This window comes from Antedon mediterranea, chromosome 11 (assembly GCF_964355755.1).
Source record: "Antedon mediterranea chromosome 11, ecAntMedi1.1, whole genome shotgun sequence".
NCBI lineage: Eukaryota > Metazoa > Echinodermata > Crinoidea > Comatulida > Antedonidae > Antedon > Antedon mediterranea.
Window position 1 is genome coordinate 4,245,971 of NC_092680.1, and position 20,214 is coordinate 4,266,184.

Here is a 20,214-nt window from a genome sequence, read left to right on the forward strand (position 1 = left end):
GATGGTCGTCGTCAAAAACACACTGCTGTTTAAAAACTGTATTTTCACGTAAGTTTGAAGTTGTAGTTTTGTATAAAGTTTGCCAATATGAGTTATGATACTTTTGTTTAATACAGACTATATTATACTTCTAAGACAGGGGCACATTCTGTTTTTTAATGCCTAGCTAGGCTAGGCCTAGCTAGCTCTAGTAGAGGCCTAGGCCTACCTAGGCCTAGTCTCCTATTCTTTCTAAGCTAGCCTAGGCATAGGCCTATGTTTTACGGCGCTTCCTTAGGCTAGTGTTTGTACTCTAGTCGTTTGGGTTCACAAAAAAAGGATTCGTATTAGCTACTACTGTAGGCTATATTTGGCCTATTCAGTCTCTTTATTTTAACAAATAACCATGCTTTGCTTATTAATAATTAGGCCTATTTATTATTACGCCGTGGCTAAAGATACGGTACCGTATTCTAACTTCTGTTTACTAAAGGTACGGTAAAATTGCATTACGTCATTACCAGCCAATGGGGTGCTGGTACGTGTGTGACGTCATCGTATAAGGACTTTGGATTTTTTCATATCGCGAAAACAGTGATCAACCGCATTTTCTTTATGTTTCATTTATCGCGATTATCGCCGTCGTGTGTGACAAAAACTAAATGTAGCCTACGTCTGTTATTATTATTAAATATTATTGAAAAGCCAAAACATGTTGATTTTAATTCTAGAATACAAAAAACCGTTTCAAAAGAGGCCTAGGCCTACTTACTACGTACTATATAACCTCATTATATGAGTTTGTTTGTGTAGGGAAAGCGATGCCAGGCTGGGTATGTTGACATGTGTGCGCTGATTTCTGTGACTCAGACCTGGGGCTACTGTCTAAAAATCATAGTATTTGAGGGCCCCTTTATTGTCCGCATTTGCTTGTTGTTTATGGTCACCATTGTAAACAAAGTTTAATAAAAAATATAGGCCTATAGGCCATTTGGAATAAAACCCTCATCAGAGCGCATACACGTACACCCATGCAGCCTGTTGGCGCCGCCGTCAGGAATTCTCTACATACACAACAGACGCGATATGAAAAAAAAATCAAAAGTCCTTATACGATGACGTCACACACGTACTAGCACCCCATTGGCTGATTATGACGTAATGCAATTTTACCGTATCTTTAGTAAACAGAAGTTAGAATACGGTACCGTATCTTTAGCCACAGCGTTATTATTACGCCGTGGTTAGGATTCCGGCACCGGAACTCAACTGCCCAGCGTTAGGGATTCCGACACGCTATTGCGCATGCCCAGAGCGAGGTAATCGGCGACTCTATACTTATCAACAGCGATGGATTATTTCATAGCTGCGCCACACGGCGAACTAGCCTAGATGCCTTCTAATATGGGATCCACTAATCTAGGCTAGGGCTACCAGTTAGACTACGTGACCAGTGGGCCTATAGTATTTATTTTGTAATTAAAAAGTGGTTGCTTCATTCATATATAAAATTCATATCATTATGAATTATATAAATACATGACTAGTTTTATGATTTTTCATAACGCATTATACTGTACATATACAACATGCAATCACAAGTTGATTTGTTGACGGCAGCCACCGCGTGGATGTGAAAAAACTGTTCGGGAAGTCAGGGTCGCAACGCTAAAAACAGCATTACGATTCTTAGATAGATCAACTCCCTGGATAGATACTGATACTTATTAATATCATAATTATTTTAACGCGTGGCGTAGTCATATTTTAATTATTAATTCATGTATGGCATAGGCCAAGTTTCATCCATCGCTCTCTCGCTCGCGCAACGACTATCTAGGCTACAGTAAATCCCTATAACACTCCGACTCTCCGTGGTGTGGCACTATTATTAGAGTGCAAGCTATAATTCACTTCCCAGAGCTCTGGGCATGCGCAATAGCGTGTCGGATTCCCTAACGGTGGGCAGTTGAGTTCCGGTGCCGGAATCCTAACCACGGCGTTATTATTATGATGGCGTAGGCCTATTTCTATTGCATTGCATCGTTCAATGTTTTATTTTTCAGAAATTTTAAGCGTTTCTTCCCTGAGTTGAGTGAGGCTGAGACTTGAATAATATCAATCCATATATTATTAATTACATTTATTATCCATTTAATTATGGAACAATCTGTCTATATCCTGAAGAATGATGAAACAACAATGGCTTCTTTCATTGTTCAAGCAATTTTGAACAAGATCGACAAAGGTATTTTCTTTATTTGAATATAAGTTATACAAAATACTAATTTACCTTGGCAACGTTTAGAGAGGCCTATGTTTGTTTGTCCCTCTTATGGATACATATGGGCTGGACCAGACCAGTTTATTCTATTCAGACCAGACTTAGGGATATTGACACATTTGGCATTTACAATTTCTATTGGCAGCGTGTTCCAATAATTCAATAGTAATACTCACACACACTATATCTCTTTCATATCTCTTTTTTACAAATATTAGGTCTACCTTTGTATACAGTAGTTTAAAATCATGACCTCGTGTTTTTGCTTACTTTATGAGCTTTTTCTGACTCAAATTCTATAGAAATTAGAATATCTTTTAAAATATGATGTTTCTTTTTCCAGGGTTAATAGTGATAGGAGAATTTGAGAATACCGAAAACATGATTGCAGAGACGTTTGAGAGTTTGTCGCATTATTTGATCCATATTTACAGACTACTGCGGCTTCATAAGAATGAACGACAGACAATCTACAGTGAGGAGGACCAGTTATTAGCCACGCAGCTTTGCATGGCTGATTATAACAGAGAGGTAGATTTTAAACAAACAACATTAAGCTCTGTCTATACTATCAAACTAGTTTGAAAAAAAAGTGTGATGTGCTGAAATATGGTAGTGATATGCCCAAATGGTAGTGATATGCCCAAATATGTAAGTAATATGACATCATCATGTCCATCCATGTATGGGAAGTAAAAAATAACAACAGTAGAACGTTGATGGAAAATGGAAAAACAATGTCATATTGATGGGATGTTTGCTGACTAGTTCTAAGCATTCTTCTCTTTAATCATCAAGATAATTGTGTCCAAAACGGTCATTATAGTGTGTGCACACAGCATTCTAATGCCATGTTGTATGTGCTTGACCTTTGACTGCCCAGGAAAAATCTAATTACCATTACGGTACCATTTCAATTAAAAATTAAAATATTTTGTTGGTAATTAGTTATTAAACTAATATATCTTTATTTACAAAAAATACACATTTATTCAAATATTCAAATTCTTTATTGCAACAAAATAAATATTGTTGAATTTACAATATTAAAATAACAAAATAGTTCACATTACGACATATGAAAATGTTAATACCTGTATATATAAAGTATAATGATAAAATGTTATTTAACAAAATAAAACAAGCGATGTAAATCATGTGTTCTGTAGGCCGACAATATTGTCATAAAATGTATTCATGAATTTGCTTTTCCTTCATCCAATCTACATAGTAAATGGATAAAGCTATTGTTCTAACCACGTGACTATGTAGCGTAGGTTTTTTTAAAAAATATATCTACATATATATATATAAACACAAGAGGCAAAGAACATTAATTCTAAACCGCCCGGTGATATACTGAAATTTAATTAATTAATTTGAAACGATAAAGATGAGGAAATCTGTGAGATTGAGAAAAAGTCGCCCCAACCGAGACTCGAACTCGGACCGCCTGCTTGATATGCAGATGTCCTAACCATTAGACCACTGGGGCTTTCATATATATATATGTATTTGTTATATTTGCAATAATGTACACTAATTTGTTACTGAACTATGGAGAATTTTTTTTTTCCGAAATAAAAGATGAATGAATAGTACAGAATCAAAATTATCTGTTGATTTTGCATTGTGAGTATGTGCACTACACTACAGTAACATAACTTTCAAACTTAACTAAAAAATAATACAAAGAAATTACTATTGTGCATCTTTTATATACAGAAGTATGACTTGTATGATGTAGCAACTAGCGAAGTTCTCGGAACAGCAGACCACTTAAACCAAGATGCAATAGAAGGGATAATGACAACCTCCGATTCCGTATCTGATTCAAAAACGTCCAAAAATGAGTACAATGAAATCTCAAGATTCTATCATGAATTTCTAAACAGTTGTAACAGCGTTGATCTTGCAATGGCATACTACAAAGTCAAGTGTGAGTTTTTAAATACTAAATCAGAAGAAACTGCAAAATCCTGGAGTAAATCGAAATATTTAATTCTTCAGCATCCCAGGAATATTATAGAGGTGAGTTTATTAAATATAGTTCAATAATTGGTTGATAAATTCAAATTTTCAACTTGTTTAAATAACTTTTTTTAATTCATTGTTACAGTACATTTGAATTTTTTAATTTTGTACAAATATAATTCAGGCAATGTAATTATATAAAATACACACAATCATTCTTTTGTATATAGCATTTCCTTTTTATTTACACACAGTTTTTCACTTAGTGATATCTATTTTTTACAGTCAGAAAAGAAACCAAAAACCATAGTATCTAACTATATAGAACAGCATGATATAAAACCTTAGTTTCTTTATTTTTTTAATGAAAAATACAGTTTTGAATTCTTACTAAAACAAAACATTGAGAATTACAGTTTTGAAAAAGTTTTGTTATTTTTTCGTAGTCAATTGCTTTTTTTAATTTATGGTATTTAATGCTCATCACATGTTTAAAGTTTCTCAATGTTGACAATTTTTTTTAAATCAAAGGTCAATAATGAATGTTTTTTAAAATGTTTTATTTTTGTAATCAAGTAATCTATCTAGTTTTTTGTGTGCATGATATTTAAATGATCACGGATTTCAAGATTATCAATGTTGACACAATTTCAAGGTTAATCAGTTTCTATATAATTTATTTTAAAATTGACCTACTAATTCATAAAAAAAAAATTAATTGTGTTTTTTATGTGCATGGTATTTGAATGCTCATCACATGTTTAAAGTTCTCAATCTTGACAAAGATCCAAATTTAAATATTTTTACTTTTTCTAATTTTCTTTTTATTTATGGATTTTTGTTATGGGATGTGCATGATATTTATGTTCACATCACATGGTTTTCAAAGTGCCAAAAAAACGTATGATACTTTTCAATTTCATTACATTTTTTTTAGAAATTAGGATGCTTTTGTTTTTGGTAATAATGCCAAAGTAATCAGGACACGGCATTAGTATCGCATTCACGCTGATTCGCTGACAGGAAGACGATTTTGATGTTTAATTATTTAGGACTATTGTTGCTAATGTTAATCCAATGTTGTCATCATCATCAGTTCCTGTTAAAAATTGAATTGAAAGTGTAATAGGACCAACCAACCAGGACAAAACAACATTACCATGACTAGGTCTGATTATCATTCTGCCTGTTTTAAAATATCTTTAGTTGAATTATGATACTAAAAAAAAATATTTATAGATATAAAGTAAATACAATTTAATGACAAAAAAAACAATTAATTTAGTTACGGTATTTATTTAAAAAAAACCCCAGCTTTGAATAAACGCTCCCCCTCCCATAGAATATCATTTTGAATAAACTCCCCTTCCCCCTTGAATAAACATCCCGGGGCCTTTAATTATTTCCACGAATAAACGCCCCTCCAACATACATTGTACATACATTTACAACACATTTCTATTTGTAGTAGAATTCATTGATTGATCGACATGATCTACAATTTACCAAACGTTTTGATACAATTTTTACTTCATACTTTATTAATATTAATAGTTAATTGTATTTTTTCAAGATACAAGAAACTTTATTTGTCTTTGTAAAAAACAAAGAAATGTAGATTATCAGCAAATCCAATTAAAAGATACATATCGTACTAAAAAATTACAAAAAGTGTAAAAAGTATAAAGTAAAAAAAGTATTGTTACAAATTACATTCTAGAGAAACCGTTGTTAAAAATATGAATGGAGTTTGGCACAAACAAATTTTGTCTAGATATACTTGTTACCATATTACTCCCCCAAAAAATAAACACCTCCCCCTCGAATAAACCTCCCCTCAACGAGCCCCCACCTCCCCCCCCCCCCAACCAACCATGAAAACAAAATACCTCTGCACAATAGACAACCCTTTTGCATGTAGTCAATAATAATCTTATCAATGATGACTAATTAAAAATTTAACTCAAAATAACTGCAGACTCTGTGTCTGTTTATAAATAACCAATAAAGGCATTCTCCTCAAATATTTTGATTGAGTTTAGAACCAGGAACTACAACAGGTGATTAGGACCCATGCTTACTACACTACACTATCAAACAGCAACATAAAAATATGATAAATTTATTTAAAATAACACAATACAGTGGGTATCCTCTTACTCATAAATCGAATGGGACACAATTAATTTTCCGGTTGTTAGTATTTAATTTTGTTTGTTAGGAATGGTACACATGGTTTGGACATGTGACGATCATACCACGACGCATAAAGCCAGTAAATGATGGACAGAAATAATCTAATTACTAATAAAATTAAATATTTTAACTAACAATAGATTATTATTTTAAAGATAAATAAGCAAAATGCTATTATTAAGTCACTGTTTCTCCCGATATTCACGTATGTTTTCTCAAATTTACCAGACCCACCCGATTGTTTCCTTCAAGATATTCAAAGTAAAATTTTTAAATTTATATGGAACGGAAAACCCGATAAAGTCAAAAGAAAAGTCATGCTTAACAATTTTGACGAAGGAGGGTTAAAAATTCCCCATATTAAGAGTTACTGTACATCTCTCAAATCATGTTGGGTGAAAAGATATCTTGATGGAAATCAATCCAAGTGGAAAGTGTTTTTAAAAAGTAAGATTAAAGAGGTTGGAGGAAATATTGTTTTCGAAACCAACTTTTCTAAATCTTCAAAAATATTAAAACAATTTGAAAGGTTCCATAAAGATATACTCTCTGCGTGGAGTGAATACAATTTTGTAGAACCGTATACGATAGAGGACATCTTAAATCAATCTTTATGGAACAACTCATGTTTTGATAAAAGAGAATTTAAAGTTGAAAAAAATTGGTTGGTTAAAAATGTAAACTATGTAAAAGATATCGTGAACAAAGAAGGGAAAATATTAGAACTAGACGAATTTAACCAAAAATATAATTTTAAACCAGACTTCTTATTATATCACCAGATTGTAAATTCAATTCCAAAGCTCTGGAAACAGAAATTAATTGAACAAGGTATAAACACAACTAATGAAGTTGAATCCAAATTACAGACATTCATTTCTGTGAAAACGAGAAATTGTCATTATATCTATAAACACATTATATTAAAAAATGTTGAAGAGCCAATTGGAATTGAATCCAAATGGGAAAAGGAGTTTGACAACAAACTTAATTGGAAAAACCTTTTCTCAAATTTACACGCCTGTACAAATGACACTAAGCTAAAAAATTTTCAATTTAAATTTATTCATCGTATAATTTATACAAATACAATGCTCTTTAAGATGTCAAAGGTCGATTCACCAATGTGTAGTTTTTGCAAGGAAAAGCAGGAAACACTGCTACATATGTTCTTTGAATGTGATCTGGTAAAGAACATTTGGGAAAATGTAAAACAATATATGTATCGAAATATCAACAATAACTTAATTATCACCAAAGAAAGTATATGTTTTGGTTTTGGAAAAACACACAGTGATGCAAACATTTTAATTTTAATTACAAAGTGGTACATATTTAGTTGCAAAATCAAAAAACAATTACTTAATTATAATCATTTATTTCACATTTACCAAAAATACAAGGCAACCATATTATTAGCAAAATGATTATTATTAAGTGTATTTTTGCGATACATTATTTTTTTTTTCTTTAATTTCATTACTCTCTTATTTTTGAGAGAGTATTATATCGTTTTAATTGTTACGTTGCCTTTATTTATTAATTTTGTATTATGTATGTGATGAAATGAAATAATAAAAAAAAAAAAAAAAAAAAAAAAAAAAATAAGCAAAATGCCTTTGCAGTAAACAAAATATTAAAAAAAAATGAGCCAACTAACACTGTTTACAGGGCATACCGTATGTATAGTTTTTAGTTGTATTAATTATTACATACACGATACATACATTGAGTGCAAATTTGTAAAAATTTAAATCACTTTCATAATATTTGATTCCATATGATTTTGTTATATACTGTATGTTCTATTCTCTCTTTATTTTTTAATAACGGACCACGTATAATTTTGTTATTTATAAAACATCGTGTTCTATTTTTTCAATCTAGGACTAACTGTTAAAGCCTTGTCTACACTTTCAAACTTTATGTACAACAAAAAATGTGATGTGCCCATATAGAGTATGGACATGATGATGTCATATCACTACCATAGTTGGGCATATTACACTTTTGTTGTCAAACTAGTTTGATAGTGTAGATATTCACTTGCAGATATCAGAAGATTATTTTATTAATATTGTTGCTGCTTGGTTATTCTGTTGATAACACATAATGCTATTTGCACTTTGTTGATTATCAACACAAACAAACAAAATCAACTTAGTTTGAATAAACAATTTATATACAAAATTTTAAAAAATAAGATATCCAAAACGGTTTGATTAATATTAATAATACAGTATATATGTATAATTATATACACTAATACTAATAGACATCTGTTTTATTCGTTTGTGTTTTTTTCTTATTTTCAGGCATCATTTTTATCCCTGTTGTGTAATACATCTGGACATTATTCACAAATAACTGTTGAAACCCACATCACCACATCGTCATTAGCGACAGACAACATCGAGATCAGTATCGAAGAAACGATACTGCCCTCTTGTGAGGAAATGCTCACCAAGAACATATCGAAATGTTGCGCAACTCCAAACATTTATAAATCGACATCTAGTGGTCACCGTTTATCTACAACAGAAGTGAGTTTACATAAATTTGTATAATAATGTATGGGTTATGAATAAGCTCACCCTACATAATATACAGCAAATCCACCCATATACTGTATTGTAAATTTTTCCTAGATACTAGGCAGACTTGATATTTCAATTTCAATTTATTTCCACAAAATTATAACATACATGATATACATTATGACATAATGTTAAACAAGTTTGTTTATAATACAATGAAAAGTAGTTCCGTCATGTGGGGGTTAGGGAAGAGAGTCATATTCAAGCACAAAATAAAATGTTGTAATTATAGAATGCAGTACCTTTAAATAGACAAAGAGAAAAATAAAAGAATTCATGATATTAAATATCGGTCAAGAATACAAATATATTAATTAGAGAAATTAAGAAATATATTTGATTCATATGTTATTTGAAAAACGATTATAAAATAATAAAAGAAAACAAAATGTATACAATAACATGTCCTATTTTATGTACAAGTAAAAAATTTTCTTAACCTTTCAGATTTATTTCAAACGTGTTTTCCTGTCTTATCTGACACTAGTTGTTAATACGCGTGATGAACTTGCTTTAGCCAGATGTTTCAACGTGCCCGAACGAGATTTAGATCATGCCGCCTTTACCGCCCTCAAACGAGAAGCTCGTCAAAAGAGCATGCCTATGTGTCAGGTAAAAAATAATACTGTATAATAAAGCTTTTATTTCCTTAAATATTTTTAATTAAAATAGAACGCATTTAATGAAATAAATTGTGACTTTTCCTGATATGACAACTATTCAACTGTTCAACTGTAGACAGCGACCTCATTTGTAATGAAGATACGAATAGGAAGCAAGAGCTACTCCGCAGACCAATCATGTCAGATTGCGCAATACGTAAAAGGTTTGAGTGAATTTGTCAGCCTTATCCAAAAACTGCAAGTGATCATAGAAGAAGAATTGAATCCAAGGTAAATTAGTTTACAAACACACCTTGCCATAAAATCAATCTTTATTTCCATCAAAACAGTACAAATTATTTTTATGATTATTGCATTTTTAACACTCTCTATCTCATTATCTCATTTTGTGTAATTTATGAAACTGTTTTTTCTAAAAAATAGTTCAGCATTGTTGCGGTTGGTCAATCAAATTAAAACAACTTTCCTGAAGGCGAAACAAGTGGGGTTTAACAAGGAGATTATTGAACGAGTTGTACGCTATTTGAAGTTATCCATAGGGAAGCTAAGTAGCGGAGACAGCTTGGGAACTCCTCAAAAGGTTTGTGCTATAAATGTTTTCAAACAGGTCTTAAGCTCTGTCTACACTTTCAAACTTTATGTGATGATGTCATATCACTACCATATTTAGGCATATCACTACCATATTTGGGCACATCATACTTTCTTTGTCAAACTAGTTTGATAGTGTAGACAGAGCTTTACTAAATAATATTTAACTGTATTTGATTGTTTATTAAAGTATCACCTCACCTATCCCATTGCACAAGGCGTATCATATTCTCTCCATCCATCTCTCCCGGTTTCTTGCCATCGCTTCTGCATCTATCCATGATTCTCATCCCGTTTTCCTTCTTTCCTGTTCATTTCTTTACTCTCTCCACATCACCTTAACCTTGTTTCACACTAGAACGCAACACAAGGACATAAGCACAAATAATTTGACCAATCACTATCGATAGTTAACCCGTATGAAATATCGGCCAAAAAATCAATGTGGCCAAGTGTATATAATGGTCTATTAGCCCTTCTTCCGGTTCACCGCTGAATAAAAATCCCATTTACCGTATTCCTCAATCTTATGTTTATATTATCTGATTCCAGAGTGTTGGAAATGGTGGTAGTATGGCTGGTACAAAGACTATCAAACTGTTGAATAGACTGCTGGATCAGGAGGCTAGCAAAGTTGCAAGTCGTGTCGATGTATTATGCGATGGAATGGCAAGCCAGGGAACACCAGTCAGACTCCCCTCCCTTCTCTCAATGTTCAGGTAGGTGGATTACCATATGCATTCAGTTTGTATTTAGTCAGTTTTTTATGGGTCTTCCCCCCCCCCCCCCCCACACACACACCAGTTTCCTATCATTGACTACCTCTTTATACATACTGTCATTTTGTGTACACATGGCAACAAAATTGTATGAATTAGGCCATTTTTTTCTGTATACTCACAGCTTTATACTTTATTTGTTTATAAAAGTATATATTTATTTCAGTTAAGATCATGGGACTGTTGACTCTTGTAGTTACAGTAATTTGTCATGCAAGTTAGTCTTATTTGAGGCTTAGGGAGTGTAGTAGAAAGAGTCAACCCTGGCACTAGGTTAGGTTTGAGCCCTGAACTTTTTATATAGGTAGATAACTAACATTTTTCTTATGTTTAATTCCTTTATAGATCACCAGCCATTGCAAGTCCAGATTCACCCGAAAACCAATCCCTAGTAGAAAGACTACTTCAGAAAGAAGATGAACAAAAGGTAGTTTTGTTTTGCACTGCAAACACTGACATGTTCCAGTGGCCGTCTTCACCAATCACACTTAGGCTAAGGGAAACACTTAGCCTTAAAATTAAAAAAAATCTCCTATCTAAGTGAATATAATTTAAGGGAAATATTTATTTTACATAATATATATTACTTAATATATATTACTTACTGTATATTAATACTTAAAATTTAGGGAAATATCTCACTTAAGTGTACTGTAATTGGTGAATACGGTCACAGGTTTTTTTTCTGGTACTGTATGTAGTACTATATATATTCGGCACTTTTTCCTTCTGAACAGTTGATGCAGCCATACTTGATAAGGCCTCTCCACTTTGGCTCTCTCTCTTTGAACTGCGATTGTGGTTGGAATTGACAATCTAGTTGTTTATTTTGACTATACATACATTTTTTGTGTACTTTTTATAGTTGCACTTGAATAGAATGGGTTATCGTTCTTGTATGATGTGGGCCGACCCTAAAGATCTTCAAAAAGACCAGTGCGTGAATGAAGAATACTTGCGAGCTATTAACAATGAATGTACGCAAGACACTCCAAGGAAAAGCTGGAAGAACACGATATGGGCATCTGATGATAACACTCCAAAAAATATTGGACACAACAGAATTAAAGAAATACTATGCAATGAAAAAAATCAAAACGATACGGTTATCGGTACTCAATCATGTAATGATTCGTCCAATGGCGTCACGGTTGGTGAAACACCGAAAGGAAGGGGAAAGTCGAAAAGACAACCTTTTAGAGAAATAAATGAACAGAATGTAATGAAGAAAGCAAAGAGTGAAAAACCAAAAAGTGAGAAACCAAAAAAGAAAAATATAAAGAAAACGATACCACAAATTAAAGGCCAAAAGACACTTAGTACCTTTTTTAGAGCTTAAAATACTTTTCAATTTCATGGTACTGTATAATAATCTGTTTTTCAGTGGAATAACAATACCTGTATTAACTTTTTATGAATAATATAGTAAGCTCTGTCTACACTATCAAACTAGTTTGACAACAAAAGTATGATGTGTCCAAATATGGTAGTGATGCCAAAATATGGTACTGATAATATGACATCATCATTGTGTCCATATATGGGCACATCACATTTTTGTGTCATAAACTTTGATAGTGTAAACAGAGCTTTAGAATGAGCAAAATTATATTATGAAGTTATCTTAAATAAATAAAATTAAAGCTTATTTCATTATTTGAACATACAAATGATTGCCCCGTCATTGAGTCAATTTTAACAGGTCAATGCCCACTGTTATGTAAAGCTCTGTCTACACTATCAAACTAGTTTGACAAAACAAATGTGATATGCCTAAATATGGTAGTGATATGCCCAAAAATGGTAGTGATATGACATCATCATGTCCATATATGGGTACATCACATTTTTGTTATCACATAAAGTTTGATAGTGTAGACAGAGCTTAATACTTAAACAAATACAGATTTATTGCTATCATAAAATTTAACACTTTTTTGGAAGTTGGCTCTGGAAAATTCATTTAATATCTTTTCCCCCTTTTCTGTGTATATTTGTTTTGCAGCCCACATGTTTAATTTATTGATGTAGACACTCTTGTGTTTGGAAATTTCCTTATACAGTAGTGAAATTGTTATCTAAGTTCCCTTTTGTAAAAAAAAAAGTCTAAAATATTGGATGTTTCCCATTCGGATCATCATAATCCAAGTCATAGTTCTCGAGGAATAAACATAATTTTTATTAGGGAAGTTTTTACAAATGGAATATTTATCATGTCATGTGATATTAGACTATATTTAGTAAAATTCCCATTTATGTATTGTTTATAATTTATGATTGAAACTTATTTATGTTTATAATATTGATGATGTAATTGTGATGGTGTAAATGTAGAGTTTTTTTAAACCCAGAAATCAATGCAATGTACTTTCAATTATCGTTATAATTAGTGCTGGTTTCATATACTATTTATTTGTACTATATTTGTTTACTCGATGGTATATAAAGTTGGTTCGTACTTTCGGTACTGATTTTAACCACCTGATGTAACCCTGTTTACTAATTAAATTGAGTCAGATAATTAGTTACGATAATTGTTTTTAATAGCTGAAAACCGGTTGAACAGCTAGAGTACACCATCATAATGTTGAAGACAGGCCGATTTTCTTTAAAAAATACTATTTTTATAGATTTAATATACGATTATACAAATGTATTGATTTGCGATGAATGGAACATCCCAATCTCTCAGTCTGCCAGAGTTTGGTTTAACACAAGTACTGTAGGTAAATTTATGAGCCCTTGGTTTAACACATACGGTAGGTAAATATATGGGCCCTTTGAGAATAAACTTGCAATACTTTGACAATACTGTAAATAACTATTTTTGGAACTCATTTGAATCGAACATTTCTTACTGTGAATGTTCGTCCTGTTAGATAATAATAAACTGTATTACTGACATTGTGGATAGGCTCTACTGTTAGATATATAAACACATTATTATATACAAATACACTTTATACTGACAGTTCCTTCTCAACGTTTGTATTAATTAATAATTACCAAAAATATAAACGTCGTAGTGGTGTATCGTGACATGTACTTTAATATTTCAATCGATTATGACAGTGACAGTTTTAACAAAGTATTAAATCGCAAATGTTTTACTGTATTTAGAGGTATATTATGTATAGGCTTATAAAACATGAACAAAATATTTCGTTACTGAGTGGATAAAGAATACATTTAAAAATTGTTCCTCTTTGTACCTATCCGCTTTCCCATCCCTCAACCCTAATGTTACATACAAAACACAAATTGGGTTTCTTTAAATGAGTCCAAATCAAAAATTTGGACTCATTTTGTGAAAAGTTTCTCCTTCGGAAGTAATTCCCAGGGTGCTAATTTTAGTTGACTACATAAATCATCGTGTCTATTTATTCGTTTCTGTAAACGACAATGTATTATAGTCCTGCGGTACGTAGATTTGAAATCGCCAGTTTTGTTACGCTGAAATTACTGTAGGCCTATATTCGAGAACCATCTGTGGGCATGACCTAGATGGTACGCGAGCGTACCATCTAGTTATTCTAATGTAAACAAATTCTTGAGTTCATGTTTATAATTTTTTTATTAACTTTTACTGTATATATTTTTGTCAATATCATGTACAATACATGGTAAATTTTTATGTATAAAAGCAGATTGTTTTCATTATTTTACAGGGTATGTCTGTGCAATTTTATACTTTAGCAATTATTATAATATTAAATATTTTTACCAAGTAAAACCAATACCTGCCAGTACTGTACATTGTAAATGTATTATTTGTTAGTTTGTAATAAAATGTAAAAAATACAATCTGATCTCTTTGTAATGTATTACCCCTTTCACACCAAAACTCTGGAGTTTTGCTTTTGATGTGAAAGGGGTATTAAAGTGTAGGCCTAACATGGTTTCTGACTAGCTGGCTATCACATACTTATGACCTTTCAACCTTGAGTTAATGCAAGGTGTTTTGAGCATACAATTAAAAACTGAAGATTATTACTGATGAGAACGTTTGTACTTTCCCGGCCATATCAACAAGCTAGTGAACTTTTTATAGACCGAGTCGATATTCATCCAAATTAATTTGATCTTGTCCATTTATTTTCATATGAACTGAAATGCATTTATAAATAGAACGGCACTCCGAAAGTGCATATCTCCGCCTACTGTAAAATTCTCCTACATACAGTAAGCTTTCACTGGCAAAAAAATTTTTTTTTTACATTTTTGTGTCTTTCATTACAATCATGGTAATGCGAATTTGGTGTAATGGTTATGTAACCAGCCTTTCAACTAACAATAGATTCAGTTGACTAACAATAGAACAGCAACAAACAGGTGAATTTGAAAATAAATTGGTTTATTTAAACTACTCGTATCAAAAAACCTGTACATTTAATCAAATTATGTTTTAAAATTACAAATTAAAAATTATAACTCTTGCCTCTTGTACAAAAATAAAGTTTTTTGGACAAGTAGTTCTCGAGAAAATGCAATTACAGTTTACTTGTTACTTCAAGACTGCTCGCCGGCTTTTTAAAATTCTCTCCAATCTTTCAATACTAGCAGGTCTGAAAATAGTACAAAAAAGTGGTCCAGAATTCGGAACCGGATTTAATGGAGTGATTCTTGACTACATATCTATCTGTAGTTTCATTTTGGTAAAGATCTTGCAATACCTTTTTGAGTAATCCTGCTAAAAAACAGACATGCACGATCGACTACATATACCACCTTGATGGACGTAAATGAAAAACATGAATACAAAATGTATGCTGTTCTGTTGGCTTAAAAAGCCAATTTAATTTCTTATAAAAAAAAATCACTGGAAAACAACCTGCTAAAATACTTTTGTTGTCAAGGAATAATTTCCACTGAAAGGAATATAAATAGCCATAGTGTATGATGTCTCATAAAACAACTAGACGTTCACCTCTCAACACAGCTACAGCACAAGAATTGATTCACCAAAATGGAGAGGGGCCACCAAATATGGTCAATAAGGCAAGCCATCACATGTCAGACGAACATTGATAAATTTTTTCAGAAATTAATTGTATTGCTATTGACAATCGAGATTATAAAAACAATACAATATGTTGTTTTAATTATACACTGTACTAAATAACATTTTCTTCAGATATATAGCAGTCATTTTTGTTCAGAGTGTTTGCTCAGCTGGCATCATGTCACTCCCAAAATGTTCATAAATGTACTATTTTGATAAAACATATGTATATGTATCAACAGGCATCCACCTTGATTTCTGCATAGCTTCATAAAATTCACCACGATACTTTTGCATAATGTCTGCATCTATAACACTCATATCTGTTGGTTCTTGTCCATGTTCTACAAAGGAGGTATTATAGAAAATATATTACTGGTCGATAAATCTGGTATGTTTTATTCCCCTATTTTTTTAAAAAAGCTTTTAGGTTAGTTATAATATTTTTACTATTTCTATGTTATCATGTAAGTCAAGAAAATACTGTAGTGGAGCTATAGCTCGATAATTAACAGGCTTGCTTTAAAATCCCAAGGTCTAGGGTTCAATCCTGACCTGTGTTTGGGTTGTAACTCACAGGTCTTTCAACTCCACTCCCTAAGCCTCAAATGAGACTGGGTGAGTTTGTGTTTGCTGTTGGATGTGTGTGTATGAAATAAAATGAAATAAAAAAACTTAAAATGACTTAAAACCAACTTACCCATTTCAAATTCATCATCATCTATAGCATATTCTTCAGTGGAATGTTCTTTTGTGCCATCCTAAAATAGATCAAATATTATACACCATTAATTTATACATGTTGCTGGCTATATTATTCTTTTGCTTGAAGCTCTGTCTCTACACTAACAAACTAGTTTGCGATATTCCAAATATATTACAATACTGTCTGCAGAAAAATAAAATAATATAAACAAGTATAATTCAAAATATTCACATCTGTTGTATCATTTTCAGATTGGTAGGTATAATATTGTTCATAATTTGCCGCAGACCACTCGTCCGTTCCTCCCTGGTTTTTATAATACTGGCTATAGTCTCCTCCAGCTTGCTGCGGCCATTGTTGGTTCCAAGGCCCATTGTACTGAGACTGAGCATATTGTTGATTGGCTCCATAGTAACCAGATTGTTGTTGTTGTTGTTTAAAATTTTCAAATGCTCGACTGCAAGAGAAAATACCTCGTTAGCAAAAAAAAAATCTCTAGTTATTATGTATTTATTATGTTGGTATTTCAATTTTGTCTGATTTGTAGACCATATAACAATAAAAAAAATCTGGGGTAAACTTAATGAGTAAAAAATAATTCAACATTCAATTTTTACTAACAATCTTAGTATAATTTTGTTGTGGTTTCCTAAACTTAACTAGTTATACCCTTTTACATAGAGACTACATATTATTTGTATCATAATATACTAGAATAGGCTTGTGATCGGAAATGTCCGCTATTTTAGACGCCATTATGTATTTGACCAAAAAGTTGGTGTTCCAAGTTTGTAGAGAGGTGGCAATGGGTGCTCTCTGAACAAGCTGTTATGTTGGACCTCAGCTTATTATCTAATATAGCAATATTGGATTAATTGCTGTCTAATATAATTCTAAAGTTAATCCTTTCTATACCACTACTAGTACTACTACGATACTAGTAGAAATAAGAAGTGTAACCTTTTTGGCGTGGCAACACTCAATTTGAGAGTCTTTGCACCAAGCCCCGCCGCTCCTTGCATTTCAGCAGCAGCTTTATTCCTTTCCTCTTCATTGTAAAACCTTACAAAACCAAACCCCTTTGGAATTCCACCATCATCAAGAACAACTGAAAGATCAAAATATAATATATTAAAGATATATTGTCAGAAAATTATTTTTTTTTTTACAATTTCTTTGTTGAATATGCCATTTTAATGTCACATAATAGTTGACTTTGACCAAAAATTGGATAGCTAAAAAATGATTTACCTGAAAAAAACTAGTTTAAAGCAAAAAATAGTAATTTTCTGGTTTCTGGTTAAATTTAACTGTTCATTTTGTCTTTTTATAAGTGAAATCATTATTTTTTTCTCTACGGAAGTGAATGACTTCATTAAAACTGCAAACAAGTTTGATTCTATAATTCTTGATTTTTCATGATTTTGGGGACAATACATCTTTAATAAAATGATATTGCAGTATGCAAGGTTTCACTTTTTTGGTATTAGTCAGCAGTTTTTTAAAAATATTTTGTGGACATCTGTTCCAATAATCATAATTTTATTATGGTGATATTTTTTTCTTTCTTTATTTTATTACTTTATCTTGATTTATTTGATTCTAAAGAAAGAAACATGTTTGATATAAAAATACAAAGCAACTGATCTTAATTTTTAAACTTTTCATATTCAAGTTACTAACCTTTGGCCCCTTTAACATCTTGGTATCGATCAGCAAAGAAGTCATGCAGCATTAGGTCATCAACCTCTGGTGTAAGGTCACCCACAAATATTGAAAATTCTGGCTTAGGTCTAAAAGATTTCATTAATAAAAAATATTTATGTAACAATACTATAATTTATTTATATTTGTTGTTTATTAATAAAAAAAATAAACTTACGCCCACTGATGACTAGAGTCTCTCTGGCAATGATTTAAGCGGAATTTTTTCTGTAAAAAAATGGTGTGAATAGAAAAACATTTTTTTTTAATACGAAATTAATAATAATTTAGATTATTCCTCTATAATTAAATATTGTTTGTTATAAATAACTTAAAAAAACTTAAAAGTTATATAACTATTGACATTTTAGCAAAAGCTATTCTGAAAATGTATTTATTCTGTTTTTAAACTTAGTGATACTTTCAGAAAGTGTACTGTATCAACTTGAAGGGCATACCTCCACCTACATATAATAGTATAATATAATATATAGTATAATTCCCCTACATATTATTTACCAAAATATTTGTTTATTATTTTTGTGTCTTAGTGCTGAGTTTGATTATGCTAATTGCACTACAATCTTGTAATAAGTCAGTTTGGTGTATTGGTTATATATCCAGCCTTACACAGTTGTTCTTTTTTTATAATTTTCATTGATGTTGATGAAATTTCAGATTTGAAATTAAATTTTACACACAGTGATAATTCTTACATTTGGCATGCCTGGAATTGGTTTGTTGTTGTATTGCCGTAGTACTCGTGACGCAACATCTTTATTTCCAAAATCAACAAAACAGTAAGCATAGCTACTTCCCTCTGGTCTGAAATGAAACCCAAAAGTAATGATAATAAAATAATTAATATTTATTGACAATAACCGAGGAACACTATAAAACATAGGAGAGTTGAGGAAGGCATTAATTCTTTCTCCAGTATAAATTCACAGTATTTTACCTGGTTTTTCTTATTACTCGAACATACACTACTTTTTCTCCCTGATCTTCAAACAGCTTTCTGACAAAGTGCTCATCCATTCCATATTCAAGCTGAAAATAATACCATTTTATAGTTTAACATACAATACATTGTATAATAAGAACAAGAATATGCCATATGATTATCATATGGCTGTAATTATTATTTATAAATAATGTAGTTTACTAAAATTTAAAAAAAAAGGGCCAGGGTAGTAAAATAGTATCTTACAGGAGGCCTACTAGAGGAGAATAGGCCTAGCTAGATTAATAGCTCTTTTTAGATTATACTAGACTAGGCATAGCTAGCTAGGCGGCCTATAATGCCATAAGCCTAGTCGCAGGGCCCGCAGTGCAGATGTCCTACCAGTAGTACCTTCACCAGGCCTAGCTAGCCAGGCAGGCTAGGCCTTTATATAGGCCTATGTTTATATGATATGATAGGCTATATAGGCCTAGGCCAGCTATATAGATGCTATTCATCCCTGCAAATATAATATATTTATACTTACGTTTGCCATATAAATAGAGCTTGAGGTTGTCGTTTTATTTGTCATTTTTGTACTTAAAATATGCCTTTTCAAAAAGAGACTCTAATTAATGTGACCTTATTTCGTTTGTTTTGACCTTAATAGGCCTACAGGCCTCAATATGTTCATTTTAAAATACTTATGGTATATTCAATTTACTGTTAGACACTTTATATTATAAAATAATATATATTTTGAATCATTATTATTTTTTTATATTTATTAATTTTAAATAAAAGTATAAATATTTAATTAAATTCATAATGGTATT

General features: G+C 31.5%; 2 protein-coding genes and 1 non-coding gene across 3 annotated transcripts; 1 reads left to right on the forward strand and 2 right to left on the reverse strand.

Annotated features, from left to right (window-relative positions):
* LOC140063040 (PCNA-interacting partner-like) lies at positions 1 to 14,820 on the forward strand. The gene is made up of 11 exons (XM_072109466.1): positions 1 to 48; positions 2,046 to 2,227; positions 2,607 to 2,824; positions 3,989 to 4,294; positions 8,749 to 8,976; positions 9,478 to 9,642; positions 9,769 to 9,923; positions 10,077 to 10,233; positions 10,797 to 10,963; positions 11,369 to 11,450; positions 11,889 to 14,820. Exons 2-11 carry the CDS (start codon positions 2,140 to 2,142, stop codon positions 12,360 to 12,362), a joined length of 2,040 nt encoding a protein of 679 aa, XP_071965567.1. The 5' UTR covers positions 1 to 48; positions 2,046 to 2,139; the 3' UTR covers positions 12,363 to 14,820.
* Trnad-auc (transfer RNA aspartic acid (anticodon AUC)) lies at positions 3,687 to 3,758 on the reverse strand. The gene has a single exon. It is a non-coding gene; the product is annotated as a tRNA-Asp (tRNA).
* A 654-nt stretch (positions 14,821 to 15,474) lies between the features above and the next one.
* Positions 15,475 to 20,055, reverse strand: LOC140062530 (tRNA selenocysteine 1-associated protein 1-like). The gene is made up of 9 exons (XM_072108783.1): positions 19,926 to 20,055; positions 19,394 to 19,485; positions 19,152 to 19,260; positions 18,614 to 18,663; positions 18,415 to 18,524; positions 17,692 to 17,839; positions 16,963 to 17,188; positions 16,726 to 16,786; positions 15,475 to 16,369 (listed from the first exon to the last, which is right to left on the reverse strand). The coding sequence occupies exons 1-9, from the start codon at positions 19,968 to 19,970 to the stop codon at positions 16,233 to 16,235; spliced, it is 978 nt and encodes a 325-aa protein (XP_071964884.1). The 5' UTR covers positions 19,971 to 20,055; the 3' UTR covers positions 15,475 to 16,232.
* Positions 20,056 to 20,214: the final 159 nt, after the last annotated feature.